At 37.6% G+C, this 19,374-nt stretch overlaps 1 protein-coding gene across 1 annotated transcript; it reads right to left on the bottom strand.

Annotated features, from left to right (window-relative positions):
* Positions 1–4,811: 4,811 nt before the first annotated feature.
* LOC131079998 (uncharacterized) lies at positions 4,812–17,866 on the bottom strand. The gene is made up of 10 exons (XM_058018047.2): positions 17,689–17,866; positions 16,328–16,427; positions 15,674–16,202; positions 14,656–15,541; positions 14,482–14,528; positions 14,287–14,344; positions 6,019–6,492; positions 5,609–5,850; positions 5,451–5,511; positions 4,812–5,338 (listed from the first exon to the last, which is right to left on the bottom strand). Exons 1-10 carry the CDS (start codon positions 17,723–17,725, stop codon positions 5,292–5,294), a joined length of 2,481 nt encoding a protein of 826 aa, XP_057874030.2. The 5' UTR covers positions 17,726–17,866; the 3' UTR covers positions 4,812–5,291.
* Positions 17,867–19,374: the final 1,508 nt, after the last annotated feature.

The following is a 19,374-nucleotide window of genomic DNA, read 5'->3' as shown; positions in this document are numbered from 1 at the left end:
TGTATTCTTGACTCTAATGGTAACAGTCTGGTTGATGAGGATGATATTGCTTCCGAAGCCGTTAGGTTTTTTAAGTCACTTCTTACAGCGGATCCAGTTGCAGTAGACAATGAGATTGTGAATTCGATCCCCTCACTAGTATCTCAAGATGATAATAAGATGCTTATGGCTCCTTTTACTTTGGCTGAGCTGAAAGAGATAGTCTTTTCCATGCATCCGGAGAAGGCCCTGGGCCCGGATGGTTTACGACTCTATTCTTTCAGAAGTGTTGGGATTTTATAGGTAATGACGCGTTGTTAGCCTTGGAGGAATCCAGAAGAAATAGGTCAATTTTGAGAGAGCTTAATACTACTCTTATTGCTATTATTTCGAAAGTGGATAATCCTAGCTTGTTTTCGGATTTTCGTTCGATTGCCTTGTGTAATACTTTATATAAAAATTTTACTAAGGCAATTTCGGTTAGGCTTTCTAGGCTCCTTCCTCGAATAGTTTCCTTCGAACAGGGGGGCTTTGTGCCTGGTCGAGAGACATTTGAAGGTGCGATTGTAGCTCATGAAATTCTACACTCCATATCTCACCAAAAGGTTTCGGTCATGATCCTTAAGCTAGACATGCTTAAGGCTTATGATCGTGTTAATTGGCAATCCCTTGTGACTGTTTTGTATGGTTTGGGGTTTTCGCGCTGTTGGGTCAAGTGGGTGTTTTCTTGCATATCATCTGCTCGCTTCTTAGTTTTGGTTAATGGTTCCCCTTCGGGGTTTTTTGCTTCCTCTCGGGGACTTAGGCAAGGGGATCCTTGTCTCCTTTTCTGTTTATTCTTTTGGCAGAAGCGTTAAGTAGGGCCATCTCTAATGCTACATCATCCAGTTTATGGTCAGGTATTAGAGTGGATGGCCTCCTTTCCCCACAATCCCATTGCTTGTTTGCTGATAATACGCTTTTGTTTGGGGTAGCCTCTTTGAGGGAGGCTCGAGTTATAAAGAAAATTATCTCTGATTATGCTACTTTTTCTAGACAAAGAGTTAATAATCACAAATCCAAAGTCTTTTTTGTGAATTTCTCCCCTCTAGTTAGGGATAGACTCGTTCGCTTTTGGAGTTTCCAAGTAGGGACCCTTCCGTGTAGGTATTTGAGCATTCCTTTCTTTTTGGGGTCGGAAAAGGCCTCCTTTTGGGATAAAGTTGTTCATTCAATAAACTCTCGAATTTCCTCCTGGAATCACAAGTGGCTTACGATGGCTAGTAAGATCCTTTTAATCAAGTCAGTTTTGAATGCCATCCCCACATATTTGATGTCTGTTTTGCAGGCCCCTTCTCAAGTTATTAAGAGCATTAAAGTTTCCCTTAGGTCCTTCCTTTGGAATGATAACTTGGGAGATAGGAAGAGGATCCGTCTCCTTGCTTGGGACAATATTTGTCACCCCAAAGAGCTAGGGGGTGCGGGTATTCGCGATTTAGCTGCTCAGAATAAGGCGTTGGGGGCAAAATTGGTATGGAAGTTATATGCAGACCCTCATAGCAAATGGGCTTCCATCATGCTAGCTAAGTATTTAAGGGGTGCTTCCAAAGAGAGGATTTTAACTGCTACATCTCTTCCGAAGGGTTCTGCATTCTGGAGCTTTTTGGTATCTTGTAGGAGGGTTATTTTACCACATTTATTCTGGGTTGTCCATAATGGGAAAAAAGCCCAGTTCTGGGATGAAGTCTGGAATGGGCATCCTGCCCTTTCAGCTATCGGAGACTGGACCCCTTTGCCTGGTATTCTATCAGAGCTTTGGGGGCCTTTTGTTGCAGATTATTTTGACATTGTTTCCACTGGTCCATGTGTAATGGCTAAATGGAAGAATATTCCTCCCTTGTCTATTGATAATAATCTTATACTTGCTTTTGTGGAAGAACTTCACAAAAGACCTCTTGTTTTTCACAATAAAGAGGACTCCTTGGTTTGGATTAAGAATGTTGCAGGCTCATATTCAGTTAAAGATGGTTATAATTCTCTGGCTCAGACTTCTTCACACTCTTGTTGGCCTTCTAAGCTCTTTTGGCATCCGGCTTGTCTTCCTAAAGCAAGGTCCTTTGCTTGGTTGGTAGTCCAAGATAAAGTTCTCACTGGGATGCGATTGGACAGACTTGGGATTACAACAGTATTCCCTTGTGTTTTTTGTGGTTATTGTATGGAATCCATGGATCATCTTTTCCTGTTATGTCCATTTGCTTCTGAGTGTTGGTATTGGTTGTTTGGCATGCTTGGTTGGTCTTCTGCTATGTGTCCTAATCTATTTTTGCAATTCATGGTCTGGCCCCTGTTGTTTTCCTCTTCGTTTTATTCATCCCTTTGGGTTGTGGCCCCATCACTGGTGATTTGGAATCTTTGGCTAGAAAGGAATTCTAGAATTTTCAAACATAAATCTGCCACCTTGATTGATGTAATTGGTAAAATCCAATCCTCCATTAGTGAGGTGGTACATTCTTTCATCCATAAAAATTTAGATCACCTCGGGTCTTTCTCTCATTGGGATAATTGGGTCACTTGGAAATGGTCTTCTCTTCGTCTAGTGCCTTCCCATGGGGCTTTATCAGGTGGTCTATCTTCTCTTGTTAAACGTAAAATGGCTAAATGGACTACTCCTCCCTTCCCTTCATTCAAACTTCAGTTTGATGGGGCTTCCAAGGGGAATCCGAGAAGGTTTGGTGTTGGAGTAGTTATTTTTTATCATTCTTCGAAGATCATCAAGGCCATGGGAAAATAGATTGGGCATGGTACCAATAACGTGGTTGAGTTCAAGGCTTTATCCTTTGGGCTTGATCTCGCTCTTTCATTAAACATTAAAGATATTGTTATTGAAGGTGATTCAATGGTGGTGTTTTAGGCGGTTGTAGCCAATAAATGTCTTTCTTGGCATTTACAGTATTTTTTATATCACATTCTTCAGCAATTAGAATGTTTTTCCACTTTCTCTATCTCTCGTTGTTTTAGGGAGATCAATGCCATTGCGGATTTCTTAGCGAATAAGATTGTTATTGAGGATAATGATTTCTTAGAGGTTTCTCCTTCGAACATTCTTGTTTCTTGCATGAAGCTTCTTTCTTAGCAAGCTCTCCTCTCATAAATCTACTTCATTGTCTGTGCTTGGTGTGGTTTTCTTTCATGAGTGTCGGTAGTAAAGCTGTTGGTCTTCAGGACAATATCTTTGTTATTGACATTTCCTGTTAGATTTTCCTCATGGAGTAGGGAGATTGTTGTGGTTTCTACTATCGGATTGAGATTCATATTGTGCTTTTGACTTCTCCCGTCTCCTTGCTTTATGTGGTTTTTACTTCCCTATATGGCTATAAGGGGGATGTTGTCCTACCTTATGGCAGCATCTCTGTTGTAGCTATATTTGGTAGTACCTCCGCATTAAGTATAGAGGATGGAGGGGCATCTTTTGATTGGCTGATGGTGTTGGTTCTGTATGGGTCTTTGGCCTTCTATATGTCTGTCCTACTTGCTGTGTGCTTGGCTATTGGTTATCTTTGTTGATGGGCACTTTGATTTCCTTTCAAAAATTTGGAGATTGTTGGGTACCGATAATCATTGCATGTTAATGATTATCTTTACGATAGGGGTATGTTAGTAATAATTGTTAGATCCTTTGTTTTTTGATAATCATTTTTCTTTGTGGTCGGTTGTTTGATGCCTTTCCATGGGGTTGTGTATCTTAGCAATTGGTCCTTTCTTTGTATTTACTGGCACCGTGGTTGATATGCGATTTAGGGAGTTGTATTTTAATGAGTGGGGCTATTGTGAGGCATGAGTTGGCTTCATCATTGCTTGATCAGCTTCTTGCTCACAGTTTCTTATGATGGGAAGATAATTATGATCCGATGATCTCGTTCTATGTTATAATCTTGATGGCGTGCAGTTATGGCATTCATTCTATCTTTGTTTTGTTTTCCTTTCTAACAAAATGCTCTGTTTTCTATGAAGAGCTCTTGTGGATGGTGGCTTTTTCTGAGGAATTGGAAAGAGCAGTTAATGTGGTGTTGCGAAGGGTTTCTTATTCTATTGTTACTTCTTTGGCTTTTGCTTTGGATTATTCTTTGGATCGGTCTAATCCTGCTTCTTGAGGGTCTTCATTATCCTTCTCTACTTCATGTCTGGATTAGTTTATGTTTGCTCACCATATTGGTGCTGGCAAGATCACTTATTCTTGGTTCTCTTCTGGCTTTGAGTTGTGTTTTCTTCAGAGCTTTGGACTCTTGTGGTGTATAGACAAGTTGGCTCTTGAGGTGATGGCACTGAATTTTGTTGGACATCTTTGGCTCCATTTTGAAATGATCTCTTCTAGACTGATTCTCACAACTTCCTTTATATCTAATGTGGTTGGCAATGTATCTGGGGGGTTTATTTGGAATGCCTATGGACTTTTTGTAATGGATAGATAGACTTTTTTTTTTTTAGCAATACTAAAGGGTTTTCTTACTAGTTCTTTCCCTTCGGTGCTCTTGTGTAAAAAAACAAACTAAAAATTTAATATAATTTTAGTGGTCTCATCAACTTTTATCAATAAAATGAAAAACAAAAAAAATCATTTAAAAGATCACCAATTCCAGAATCTAAAGAAATATAAAATATAAACTCTTTCAAATATTTATACCTCCCATTTGGTTAATTAAATATTATATGATTTTAAGTTTCTAAATATTTAAACAAAACTAACAAAATACTTCTCTCCTACAGAACGTTAATTATTCGAACATAAGTATTTACCATAAGAAAAAAGTTTCATTTGAACAAAAAAAAGTATTTGATATTCAATGACAAGCATAAAGCACAAAAAAATCTTCTATAGAATGTTAATGTTATTTGGTCAATCCGTACGTCAAACATAAAGCAAATGAAACATCTTAAGCATATACTGATCAGGACAAGGATCACAACAGGGATACTCGAAAAAGTTTAGCAATTTTTTGCATAAAGCATTACAAGTTGAATAAGCAGCATAGTCTTGGCAAACTTTAACTTTTCGATAGCCTTGCCTAAGTGATTCCAAAGCTCATCAAGCCTTGAGGAAGGAATCCAAAATCAACCATTCATTTTCATGTAAAAATCAATATTTTGGTTAAGACCATTCAATCAATCAAATGTAGCATCCACATTGATCCGGGAAGAAAATATTAGTTATTAGAACCTATAGGTCACATGCCACCTTGCACACATTCTTATTCACTGGCAAATATGAAGAAAGATATTGTACAGTATTCGTTCTGGGATTGTTGCTTAAAATTCCGAACAAGCAAATGCAAGATTCAACTAGCTGCACGTCCTCTCAGTCTCGTGGAACGTCTGATTGATCCTGTCAAAGGAAACCCAATATCTCAAACTCATTTCCACCCAAGTGCAAACACACCTATCAGCACTAGCAGGTCTTGAAAAAAAAATCCACTTAAGCCATATCTAAAACTCACCAGGAGTACAATTTCCAGGATTTTGACAATTGCCCTCATTGGATGCGTCCCGAGCTTTTACCTGAAAATAATAATGAATGCTAATGAGCTACAGCTCAATACTTTCAACTGAAAAGAGCTCTACACAAAATAAAAAAGTTCAATGCTGAAGCGCCTACTTCTTTGCCAAGATTGCCACTGCTTCCAGTCTGAATTGAAGGCACTCCACAAAAATTGTCATTTATGTTTTCTTTGTTTGAATTGCCGATAACTTTATTTTGGTCATTTTTTAGGCTTCCTTTCCCAGTAACTGCTTTACTTCCCTGAAATTTCGATTTCGTAACATGAGGTTTAGACTTTCTCAGCTCAACTTTCCCAACTTGCTCAATCGTGTCATTTTCTGCTCCCAATTGTACAGTCTCTGCAATAACAACAGAACTATCAATCATCTCATTATTATAGTTTGCAAATTCTCTAATTCTCAACACTATCATAGAAGGAACAGTTACATATGAATGATAGATAAATGGTAGCCTCTAATATTTCTTTTCAGCTATGGTACTTATTAGTGCAGTGTTTGTATGCATACCATTTGCACCATTTTGAAAGCATTTTTCTTGTTCTTCCTCTAAAATACAGGAAATGTCTGCACCTAATTCTTTCGCATTATTCTTAGTACAAGAAATGTCATCCAAATCTTCACGCATCTCTTCCTTGACGTGGTCAGCAGCTACCTCGGTCCTTGGGATGCTTGAACCCATAATATCACTGTAGGTTTCAAGGACAATCCCAAAAGGTTGAATAATGTCTGGAATACTTGATGTAGATGGTGACATGATCTTATCTCTTGAATTACTTTCAACAGTGTCTGCAATATTGTCCTCCAAAGAATTTACAGTACACCCCTGTACTTGTGTTGGGGAGTCTGTGCAATCATCCATACTCGACATTATGCACAAAACTACTTCATCCATCAACGTATCTACACTCATATTTAGAATATCAAAACCACTGCCTTCTGAAGCTGAGTTATTTGGTCTGCTTTCTGGGTTTTCAATGTGTTCTACAAAACGAAAACAAAAGGCAGAAAAGCACTCCAGATGATATTAGAATACAACATCTACATATAAAACATAAATTAATTAGACTGAATTGTTTAAGAAAAGGTAAATAAACAAGTATGATTGAGAAAAATTCCATAATCTATTTGCACAAGGGGCCTAGAGAGCTATTTTAACTCTTCAAATCTTCATATCAGATATCACAAATAATGCACGTGACAAAAATACATTAGTAAAGCAAATGATCTGTTAACTTTCCACGGTACCACATGCACCGGCATACACATTTATATGTATAGCATGTATATATGTGTACAGCACAGTTGTGAAAAAGAATATAGTTGTCACATGGATCTAATAAATCTTCGTCATCAGCGGGTATATAAGTTTTACTTTTAAATATATGAAGTTTAATTTGTTTTAACATTTTTTAGAAAAAGGAAAATTACACTGTCAATCTTCTCAAACCACTATGTCGGTATGCTTTGAATGAGTTCTGCGACAATTGCTAGCATGGTAAAAGTGGAAGGGCACCTCAAAAATTTTGTACTTGGCACTTCCATCAAGATGACCACAGAGCAAACATAAACTTTGCCGCCTGCTAATTCAAATTTTCTGTATTGATTACTAAATTTGGAAATAACTAATGTATTATGTATATGTAAACCAAGACCACAAAAATATTGCTCCATCAAATGCAGTCCTTGAGACATTATAAAATCCATCTCTCAAAGCTAACGGTACTGTTGCACTGGTTGGAAACTTGGAACGTTAATAGCTATAACGGGCAACGAATATAGAGTTTGCAGAGAAAACTTTAGAATAATTTCAAAAGTTTACACAAGAGAACCAATATAATAAAACAGCAGTCGAACAATTTGGACATCAACATTGACTTATCACCCTAATACAGTAGTGTTTGGCAGTAACCCCACACACTAAAGGATGGTATGTCTCGTAGGCAATCTATTTATTATAAATTGACAGATAATAAATAAATGGTCAAGTTTGCAAATACTTGGCAGGCTCAAATACTTTCCTTAAAAGCAATTAGATGGTTTTTTCTCAGATTATGACAATTCAAAGCCATATTGATATAACCATAAATACTAATTTTCACTCTAAGAAAGCAAAGCCTCTGGTAGGGTACAACACTTAGACCACCATGGCAAATAAAAACTACAGCAGTGCCCAATATTGATACTGCTCAAAGAGCAATGCATGTTGTTCAAAAGACTGATGCAAGCTTTTGGGAATTACAATCCTAATTCTTCAAGTCAAAGGCTGTCTATCATATCTACAACATCTAGTAGCTTAGCCTCAGTATCTATCAGAAAATTCTTGTCAAAATCACGTGACAATAAATTGGGTTTGCCACTCGTCCCAAAAAATCAGTGCCTGACCCTCAGCATATTAAGTTCTTCCAACTTAAAATAAATGGTATTGATAAACATAAGATACCATTAGGTGAGACCGTGAGAATATCCTAGATCTGAACTTCTGGCACAAGAAATCAGAATGACACAAAATATGGGATGCATTACAAGCATTCAAACCACATGGAAATTTCATGGGTGCATTACTGAAAGGCTTCTAGAAAAAGAATTAAGATAACTGTTACTTCAGGATTCACATCAAACATGGATTCCAACTTATAACAAATTAATGTTGATAGAATCAGACATAGATGGACTACTCACTCGGCGAGTAGCAAAAACTCGCCGAGTTTTGGGGCTAGGTGAGTAGTTACGACTTCTACTCGCCTTGGCAAAAACTCGGCCGCGCCAGCACAAAAGGAAAAAATGTCAAAAGTTAATTGCATTTCATTTTTTGAGCTGGGATTTTTGGTGAGAAGGGGGAAGAGTGACCAGCAACGAGATTTCAAACTATTCTTGCTCATTTCAAGTGGATTTGAAGGGGATTTGAAATGATTTTTCAAAGAAAATCAGATCCCCAGGTTAGTTTTTTGTTTTTTTTTTCTATCGTTTTTTAAAACAATTTGTTTATTTTTTGTTGCATTTAGATGAATTAGAAATGATTCCTAGGTAGTCTAAATCCTTTCTAAGTTATTTGCACAAGATTTAACACTAGATTTGACAAGTTTTGTTGAATTTTTCACAATTTTTTTGAAGAATCTCTAGTTTTCAAAAAAAAATTCAAACCCTAATATTTTTTTTTTAAAAACTTTAAATGATGTCTAAAATTATTTAAACTATTGTAGATAGTTTGCTAGATTGTTTAACTAAAATGTTAAAAAAAAAATTCACTTTGTATGTGTAGGTTAAGTAAGCATTAATCATGGCAAGGGAGGAATGGCCACTAGATCCATGCCCATCTGGATATATAGGCACCCGTCCTAAAGGTGCTAGAGATGGGGCATGGAAGTATACCTATGAGGGATCCGATCCTGGGTCAGTTATATGAATAAAGTGTGAGAAAATACTTCATGGAGGCATCAACCGCCTCAAATACCACCTTGCAAGAATAGACAAGCATGATGCTAGAGCATGCCCTGGGACCAATGAAGAAATAAAAAGACAAATGAATACCCTACTTGCAACTGGGGAAGAGAAGAAATTGCAAAGCGAGAGGGCAAAGCTAGCCATGAGATCAACCATAGCTGAATCTCAAGGTGTTTCTGTTGACATTGAAGAGGAAAAAGAAGCACTTGAGGGCATAGTGGGCTCTCGGCATGGCCCATGTATCCTCAAACCCACCACCACCTCGCCCATCGCTTCTGCTTCCTCTAGTGGAGTACCTGGCACTGTTCCATCATCACGATCAGGGTCCATTGGTGATTATTTTGTGCCGAGGAACACACCTGGAGCACAACCATCATTAGAGGTCACTTGGATGGAATAAGGAGGTACATGAGAAAACCGACATTGCAGCAGCTGATTTTTGGTACTTCAACAACATTCCATTCAATGTGGCGGACAATCCTTATTGGCTGAATTTGGTGACTGCTATGACAGTTTCAAGAAAGCGGTACAAGGCCCCTTCTCGCAAGGATTTGAGTGGGAGGTTAGTAAATTACTACATAGTCCACTTGATTTCATTTTTAATTATTTTTTAGATTTCTTGTTTATTAAATCAAAATTGTGTACTTAGACCTAATTTCACTTTGCTCTTACAGGTTGCTCACAAATGCAGTTGCTAGGGCAAGAGAAGTGATGGAGGAACAAAAAATTGAATGGGCAAATTATGACTGCACCATTCTTTATGATGGGTGGACAGATGGCAAGAACCGCACCATCATCAATTTTTTGGTATGTAGTGTTCTTGAAATCTATTGATGCCTCCAGCAAGGTGAAAAATGTAGAAACATTGGCTGGAATGTTGGAGCATGTCGTCATGGAGGTGGGGGTAGAGAATGTGGTGCAAATCATCACAGATAACGCAGCAGCATATGTGTCAGCAAGTAGAATCCTTTTGAATTATCACCTTTAGGTATTGACAATATTTTCATTTGTTGTGGCTTTGTTTTACTTGGTTGCATATTTCTTAAGAATAAATTCTTCTTTTGTAGGAAGAATCCTCCAAGAGAGGCACCCCACTCTTTTTTGGACACCTTGTGCAACACATGTCCTTGACCTTCTTTTGGAGGACATAGGAAAACTTGAATGGGTGACTCCAGTTGTGGAAGATGCAAGGAGGATCACCAAATATATTTACAATCACCCTTGGGTCCTAAATTTGATGAGACAAAACACCCAAGGGAAAGATTTGGTGAGAGCTTCTTTGAAACAAATGTGTATGAGTGGAGAATGGCTTAACTCACCTTATTCAAAGAAGTCTGAAGCAGAGGTTGTCGCATGCATAGTCTTCGACAGCCAATTTGCACAAAGGGCTATGGAGATTGTGAAGGTAACTTCAAAACTTTAATTTTTAAAATTTTAATTGTTCTTGATTCAAGTCTCTCATTACTAATTTGTAACTTCATTATTTCATCTTTTTGTAATTTGTAATTTGTAGTTTTCAATTGTAGGTGTCAGAGCCCTTGGTTCGAGTTCTTTGCTTGGTGGATGGGGATAAAACCCCAATGGGATATCTTTATGAGGCCATGGATAGGGCCAAGGAGTCTATCAAAAATTACTACAAGGGGGATAGACTCAAATTCGATCCCATTTGGGAAATTGTTCATAGGAGGTGGAACAATCAGCTCCACCAACCCATTCATGCAGCAGGGTACTTCCTCAACCCCCGTTTTAGGTTTGGGGGTTCTTACTCAAATCCGAATGGAGAGGTCATGGAGGGCCTTAGTACATGCATTGACAAGATGGTACCCGATGTTGAAGAGAAAGAGCTCATTGTGAGTGAGCTCCAAAATTATGAGGGAGGAAGGGGTAAGCTATTCTCTTCAGAATTGGCTAGGAGAGGAAGAACCACTCAAACCCCAGGTATAACATTTGCCATTTGGATTTTGGGATCTAAAATGATTGATAAATTATGTTTTCTCTTTTCTGTTTGCTTTATAACTTTTCCATTTTATTTATTTTGCAGATGCTTGGTGGCAAAATTGGGGTGGAAACACCCCCCATCTCAAAAAAATTGCCCTCAGAGTCTTATGTCAGCCTTGCAGTTCATCCAATCGTGAGCGCAATCGGAGCTTGTTTGAAGCAATCCACACGAAGAAGAGGAGCAAGTTAGCGCAAAAATGCCTCAATGACCTTGTCTTCGTGCAATATAATCTTTGATTGCGCATAAGGAAGGTAGAGGAAGTAGAAGGTGGTCCAATTGACTTGGATAATATAGATCCTTACACTAATTAGACATCACAGGAGCAGCCTCCATTGTTTTCCGACAATGACATCACTAATTTGGAGAAGCAAGCTATGGAGGAGGAGGGGGGTGGATTTGGGCTGGATGACATTGATGAGGAAGTGGAAGAGGAAGAGGATGAGGATTCATTGCCAGTGCCAGAAGCAGGTGGAGACATAGCTTCATCTAGGATGGAGGATGAGCCAGCCATACCGAGCGAGGAGGCACAGTCACGCCCACTACAGAGTTATAGGACTAGACCCTCTAGTTCTACCTCTCCCCAAGTTTTTGCTAGAGCTGGGAAGAGGAAGTTGTAATTGTAATTTGTAATGATGTATTTACTTTTGGTTTTACAAAAACTATTTACTATATTCAATATTGCTTTCAGGCTTCCAGCCATCAGCATTCCTCATGAGGATGCGATTTTGTAGACACTTTGCATTTAACTATATCTAGAATCAGCTTGTTTCTTTTGTGTTAAAATTTATTGACTCATTGGATGCATCTTCTCATTAAATTTTGCAAAAAAATTGCATTTTTTATTATATTTAAGTGTGTTTTTAAGTTGTCGAGTTTTTCGCCGATTTTTTTTCCCAGGGGCCTGGTGAGTCGAGCCGAGTTGCGAGTAGTCCAACTATGGTTTATTCTATCTTACTCTACTTAAAAAGCAATCAATTCATCCATAACAATCATAATATATGACAAAAATCACTTCAATGGTTACATGTATAAGGATAGGTGAAAATGTCTTTTGGAAAGGTTTTATAATATAGAAAGGATGCGCAGCAATGTACAATTCCAAGGCCCATAATCACCCCCAACTGGAGGTATTGCATTTCCTTGTGTAATCTTGATAATTTTATTACGAATGGGGAGCCATGGCAAAGAGACAAACTACTATAAAATCATAGTGCTTTATGTGAGACTCCTCTATGACATGGTAACCTTAATTTTCCTCAATATGCTGCCAAATTCTGGTCTCTACACTTGGATTAACTAGAATCCTACCAATCCCATCTGAGACAAGATGCCTTGATAAGAGAAAATGGAATCACAATACTATCCACTACCGTCCCTAATTCCATGCAAAATCCTTATACAATTCAACTCTTCCCATTATAACTGGAAAATAGCATGGCTCATTCTTTTTGAATGATGCAAGTAGATTATTCCATGTTTCTTGACAAGTACAACCCATTAAAGCTTCTCTTCCTACACAAGCTATTAGTTTCTCCAAATCCCTAATGGCTATTCTCTATTGATGTTATGCCTTGTTCTTGATTTGAGCATTTTTCACCAACTCATACGGTCCAACTATTATCTCATTTACCCTTGGGAACTCAGCACAAACCATGAATTCCACACTTTCTTCTTTAGCCAAGAAGGTTATACTATTAGCCTCTTCTTACTTAATTACAGAAATAAGAAGAAAATACTCTTTATGATGCGTCCCCCACAAAATGATTGGGATTCCATTTTTGTCTCCAACACAAGAATATAATTGTGCTTTTGAAATTCACACTAATGATCCCTATTTTCTTCTATACATGCAAAAAAAATATGCTCAATGATATGGCCAAACAATCAGAAGATTTCCTCTACTTGTTGCTTCAAGGTTACAATAGTATCCTCGTCTTCTACCGTCTCATTCCTTTATTCTACTGATTTCTTCTACAACGAATTTCTTTATGTCGTGCATACACCAAACACCATTGTTTCCTTTATTGAATGCATCACCTTCTTACATTCTCTAGTAGAAGATTGGAATGCGGCTTCTAATAACTTTGACCTAAGAAAACAAGAGTTCGAAGGTTTCAATTTCTCTATCTTGTGCTTGTAAATTCTCCCTCCGGCTGTTAATTACACCTTGTTGATATCAAGCATTTAGATGGCCATTCCATATGAAGAACGCTTTAGTGTCCCTCATTCTAATCCTATGTGTCTTATTCGTTGTGCCCTAACATCATTCGCTTGTGCAGCACCCATATTAAAAAGGGACAAAACAGCCTCCTCCTCCCCAAGTTGCATAGCAATATGGCTCTCTTCATGAAGGGTTGTGACATCCTCTACCTCATTGGTTGATTTGTCCTTTGTTTCACCAATGTACACCACAGATATGTTTTTTCACAAAGGGACAAACAACCTCCTCACCAATGGCTTGAGTAACAGTTGGATTCTCTTCGAGCTCTATCTCTTTGGCTTTTGTAGTTTTTGGTTCTTCCTCATGGATAGCCACTACACTTTCCATATTCTCACTTTGTGCAACAACAGGGTTTTCCTTGATGATCACAACGTCCTCTATATTTTCACCTTGTGCCAAGGCTTCAAGATTGTCTTCATGGATGGTCACAACATCCTCTACATACCCAGCTTGAGTAGCATCTTTGATTGCGTAATGATTGTTTCTTGTGCAGCAATTGAGAGTCCCCATACTCTAGACTATTCTAATCACATCCTAGACCAAACCCTAGGCAATTCCAAGATTGCAATAGAATTTCTCCTTCACTCTGGCACTAGCTATGCAACCTCCACAAGTGGGGTCGAAGAACTCTCCCATGGAATCATTGGCCTTGAAATTCTTAATTCTTCCAATATCACCAGCTTAATGAATCCATGGTGAGCCAAAAGTTCCTTTGGCCAAAGACAAGAGCTTAGATTCGAACTCTATTGAAACTCTTAAATAACTAGCAATAGAAATACAATTGATCAAGAACCCTATTACATATCCTATCATTACAAGAACAAAACCCATAATCCAAACACTTACATCCTTCTGCAGTTTTAAGGCCTTTATTAAAAATTTAAAACTATGTTTTATGGCACAACCAAAGCATAGACACCGCTCACTTGTGACAGGAAAACAAGAAAAGCATGTAAAGCACGGCAGATGAATCATGATCTATTTTAAAAAATTCAGGAAATCGTTTTGCATAGTAGAGGTTAAGTATTGACATAATCAAACTTTTTAAGTAGAAGCATTACATTGTTCCCTCTTAAAACTCTCCATTAATAAGATTCACTAAAACCATCCTTACCCGAAGCAAAGCCCTTAATGTCTTTGCATTGATCAACTTGGTCCGTTTTTTGAAAAGGCTGTCATATAAAACACAGTCATCTCTAAGCTTCTGAATTTCACATACTAGAAAGCACTATAAAAAATTTCAAACACCATAGATTACATCTAAATAAAATAAATTTAATAAAAAGTTGAGGTATTGAGGTCACCAAACCTGATTGTCTCTGTTCCCGTCTTCTCCATTACCAGAAGAGGATGGATCTGGCACATATCATGTGGTTCAATTTTAATATGGGGCAAAACATTGTTAATGAACACATAATTTGACAGAGTTCAAGCAGAGATTGTTAACTATACTAGGATTTATGGTTAGTTATGTAGAAGCTACCTGAAGGAGAAAATTCATTCAAGGGAGTCCCTTTCTTATCATCTTGCCTGGTGTTCTTCCTTGCACATTCTTCCTTTTTTGTACTCGTAATTATAGTGCAGGAGTGCCTAGTTGTAGATCTGAGCACTTTCGGAGCACCAGCCTTTTCTGCAAAGTTTAGTTTCGATGATTTCCTTGTATACGACTGTGATACTGTTCCAGGCATGGTTCTAGATCTAGTACCCTTTCCAATGGCATTTTTCTTGTCTAAAACAGTTCCGCTAGTCTTTGACAAAGACACGGATACAACTTTTTCTGTTTCATTCAGATTCCTATTTTCAATGCAAGACTTTTGATTCAAGATTGACTGCTGAACATACTCGTTGCCAATAGCTTTCCCTTCCATCAAATGTTCCTTGGATAGGACCTGTGCTTTTGAGCCCATTAGTCCTGACAGCACTTCCCTTGATTTGTTATTGAGAGATTCTTTGATGTTGTCATCTTCCTGTGCAACATCTTTGTCCGTCTTCAAATGAAAAACTTTAGATTCCTCAGAAAAAGAATTGGTAACATTTTTAAACTCAGACTCTCTCGACAATCCCCCAGTCTCTACTATGGATGGGCAATCAACCTTGGCATTCATTGTAGTTTCACCAATGGAATTATTTTCTCCATTATCAGTACTAACAGAGGACATCTCATGGATAGCTGACATAAACCCCTTAGGCTCTGAAAAGGGTACTTCAGTATTAGCATCTAACTCTGCTGGTTTCCCACTACTGTCAGCTGACATAATCTCTTCCAATACACCATACCTCTGCATAACATCCCTTGCAAGCTCTCCAAATTCTAGCAAATTATTTTTTAGTGCATACTCTTTTAGCTCGTCATGAAGCCTCTGCAAGGGCTGTATACCAGTCATGTTAGTTATGGTACTCCAAAACTAATCAGTTATAACACCCCTCAAAACCAAATCTAAGTGGTTCATCCATGTCAGACAAAAAAAATTTAAATTCAGGAGCACAAGAAATGTCTGTACCTCGGCAGCAGATTCCAGTGCAAGTGTGAAAAACCCAAGAGAAATGGCATGCTTTCCAGCAGATTCTGAGATCTTAATTTGGTCCAACCAGTATGAAGCTGACGTAAGCATGTTGAGTTTACTTCCATGCCCATGGCTTGGATGCTCAGGTGTTACTGGAACCGTTGAGTTAATAGGCACGGTAGGTGTCAATAGTGCATCCTTATTTGAAGCATTGTCCTTGATTTGACTCCTTATTGAAAAATCTTCAAATGAAACTGAACGCTCTTTTTTGGAGGACTTTACTTTGGTTTCAACTGCCAAAATTTTCTCAGTTTTCAATGCCAAGGCACTTTGATGAAGAAATGGCTTTGAAGAGTTGCAGTTTCTATCTGATACTGCTAAGGGTAACTCTTTACTTTCAGTCTTTGAAACTACAATGGCACATTTAGATGGAACAGGCAATCCTCTCCTAGACTTAAAGGGCTTTTCCTTTGTTGACAAATCCAAGACGTTTACACTCTTACTGACACTTAAACCATTCTCCTGCCTGCAAAACAAAATACACATCTAAATCAGAACTATCTTGATATAAAATTGCAATTTTTCATAAACATATAGCAAATACTACCAGAAGGACATAAAATGCATAGCACCTGAACCCCTCGTTTTTACCTTTTTGAAGAAAATGTTGTCAAGCTATTCGTCTCTGTTAACGTTTTGTTTTCTTGAATCTTGATAGATGATCTGACAGATACTCGTGGCCTAGTTTTACCTGTAATAAGAAAACCTTACATTTTTGTGAATTTCAAACTGTGTTAACATCAATAGCCTCGGTAATACTAAGGACACTTAACTATACCAGCATTAGAAGCCACAACAAACAGTAAGCTGCATTTTTTTTTAAATCATTGCATTAGATAAGTATTGGAAACAGCAATTATGTAAATTTAGTTGATCTCAATAAACAATTAGGTGAGTTAACAAAAGATATTGATACAGTCAAGTTGCCCTGATGTGTTAGACTGGATTTTAAAAAGAAAACATATAAATTGACATATTTTAGATATTGCAGCTGTAAAAAACACAAGGGAATCATATTTAGGACCCATAACTGCAGCTTATTGAACTAGGGCATCAAATAGAGAATATAATTAGAAAAAAGCCACATAAATTTTTAAAATGCCCATTACAAGCATCTCATTTTTGTGTTTGGTAAGTTTCGTTGTGGTTAGGACTCATGGACGACCTCTAACAATGTGTGAGATATGATTGAACCACAATCTTGGGATTCGTAAATGGGTCACCCTGTCCCAGAGTTACAGGCTTTCTTATTGCATTTGAACCATTACATCACAAAGCCTTCAAAACATTACAAGCAAATTGAAAACCATCACTTATTTACTCTACTTTGCCTCCACTGGCATACTGGTAAATTATATTACATTGTAACTTCAGCAGAGAATAAACTTACTCGCCACCGGGTAAAAAGGGGAAAAAATCTTTAAAAAATATGCAATACCCAGACTTTTTTGCTCAATATAACACCATTTCCCATTGAAACTACAAGAAAAATAGATTACAACCAAAGTAACAGTATATTTTGACCTGCATAGCCTAAATAAAAAACTTGACCCTAGCTGTGAAAATTTGCATACCCCTGCTCTAATTAAAACCATTTGCAGTTACAAAATTAACTGTGAAAAGCAAATCGTCAAGAACAAGGTCCAAAAGCCGCAATGCAGCACTGTGGAAGGTAAAACAGACCCGGGTGTAGACTATTTGACATGAAAAGAGACAGACTACATCGTCTGAAACAATCAAGACAATATATGAGCCTAAAAGCTCCAAAGAAGAAATCAAACTACCTTGATCCTGCATAGCTTAACTCTATATACTCAAGCCGTTGCATCCTTATTGAATTTCAAGAAGTAATGACCCAGATTTATTTATCACAACTTTATATAATTCGCAACATTTAAGGGGCTTGATCTATTCTACTACTTAATTGTGGAGCATATGAGAGATGAACGTACCTGGATAGGGCGTAGGATGATCTCTGGATACCTCCATTTGCCCTCGCACCGATTAATGAAATGGATTTTAGAACGAATGATTTAACACAAGGAAATGCAGAGATGGTGCAGACAAAGGAGATCGCTCGTTCAAATGTAAAATGGCGGGCATTCCACTTTATTTTTTCTCTTTGCTAACATTATAATTGCGGCTTCCATGTTAACTGATAGTTTTGCCCTGTATTAAAATATTTGATAAATTCAACTCTTCCATTAATAAATATTTTCATTTTAATTTAAATTATTTTCTATTATTTTATATTAAAATAAATCAAATATTAGGAAGAGTATTGAGTTGTTCAATTAAGAGAAGTGATTGCAGTGGTAGTAAGGTATGGAGTTTAATAGCTTAAACAAAACTATTAAAGAGTTAACTTATTTTCTTTAAATTAAAATTATAAAATAATTCTTAAGTAAATAAAATAAAAATAATTAATAAATAATTTTAAAATAAAATAAAATAAAAGAATTTTAAGTAAATAAAAATAAAGTAAAGTAGGTCTATTAATGGGTTATTAGGTGTAATCCAGTGTCAAAGGCGAATAGAATTGTAGAATAAAGCAAGTCAGAGATGGGTGGACTAAAGTGATTTTTGATGGTGTGTCAAGAGGAAATCCTAGCCTGTTTGGTGCCAGTTATGTCTCAAGAGACTAGACGGGGAGAATTATAGTCTTGGGGGTGACTAAACTTGAAAAAGGAACAAATAACAAGACGAAAGCTTAGGCAATGTGATTGGCAGTCAAAATGACCAAAAAAATTATATGGCCAAAAAAATTATACCTCCCCATGATCCATTTGGAAGGCAACTCACAAATAATAGGCAATGCATTGATCAAAGGAGAAATTGGAGTCTGGGAACTCAAAAAAAATATAAAGAATATAAGGGATATACTTGCAACATTCACAAAATTTAAAGTCTCCCATATAATGAGAGAAGGGAATACGATCCCTGACATGCTTTCCAAGTTACCAACGACCTTTGATGAGAAGAGCAAGCAGAAGATTTGGGAAGATCTTCATGAGGTGTAGTTGGATTTTTTAGCTCCCCCGCCATACGTCGTCATTTCTAGATCACTCATGTTGAGGGATGTCATTTAATGCGAATGAAAGGTGCCATGATTATTAGATAGAGTAGCTTGCTATTAAAATTGTCGCATGCTTAGGCCAAAAGACAAAGAGGTTGGTGGTGGCGGGTGAGGAAGTTTTGCAACACAGAGGCCAACTTCACCCTCATCACAATGAAACAGTAGTTGATGCTTTTTGGAAAGGTGATGGAGAAGCGAGTGAAGACGTTATTCAAGTATGATGATCCATTTTTTTTTTACAAATGATGGAAGTGTTGTTGGAAGAGGAATTTATGCAAACAAAGCATCGCTATTGGATGAGCATGGATATCGTCTTGATGGTGATGGTGTGGGATCTTTAGCTGGGGAATAAAGAGGAGGTATTGTGGGTGATGAGGATGTGTGTAGATGAAGATTGGCTTTATGGCATGGAGTTCCTCTTGACAAAGGCTTATTCTGGTGCGGGCTTTTTGGTGGATGAACAAACTGTGAATTTGAAGGAGGATGCACCAATGCTACTCCCTCCCTTCATACGTTGGAGCCTCAATTCAAACAAGGATGAGTGCAAAGCAGTGGCGCTAAT

The sequence above is a fragment of the Cryptomeria japonica genome, chromosome 3, assembly GCF_030272615.1.
Source record: "Cryptomeria japonica chromosome 3, Sugi_1.0, whole genome shotgun sequence".
Lineage (NCBI taxonomy): Eukaryota > Viridiplantae > Streptophyta > Pinopsida > Cupressales > Cupressaceae > Cryptomeria > Cryptomeria japonica.
The sequence above is the reverse complement of the archived record's forward strand: the minus strand, read 5'-3'. Positions and strand labels throughout refer to the sequence as shown.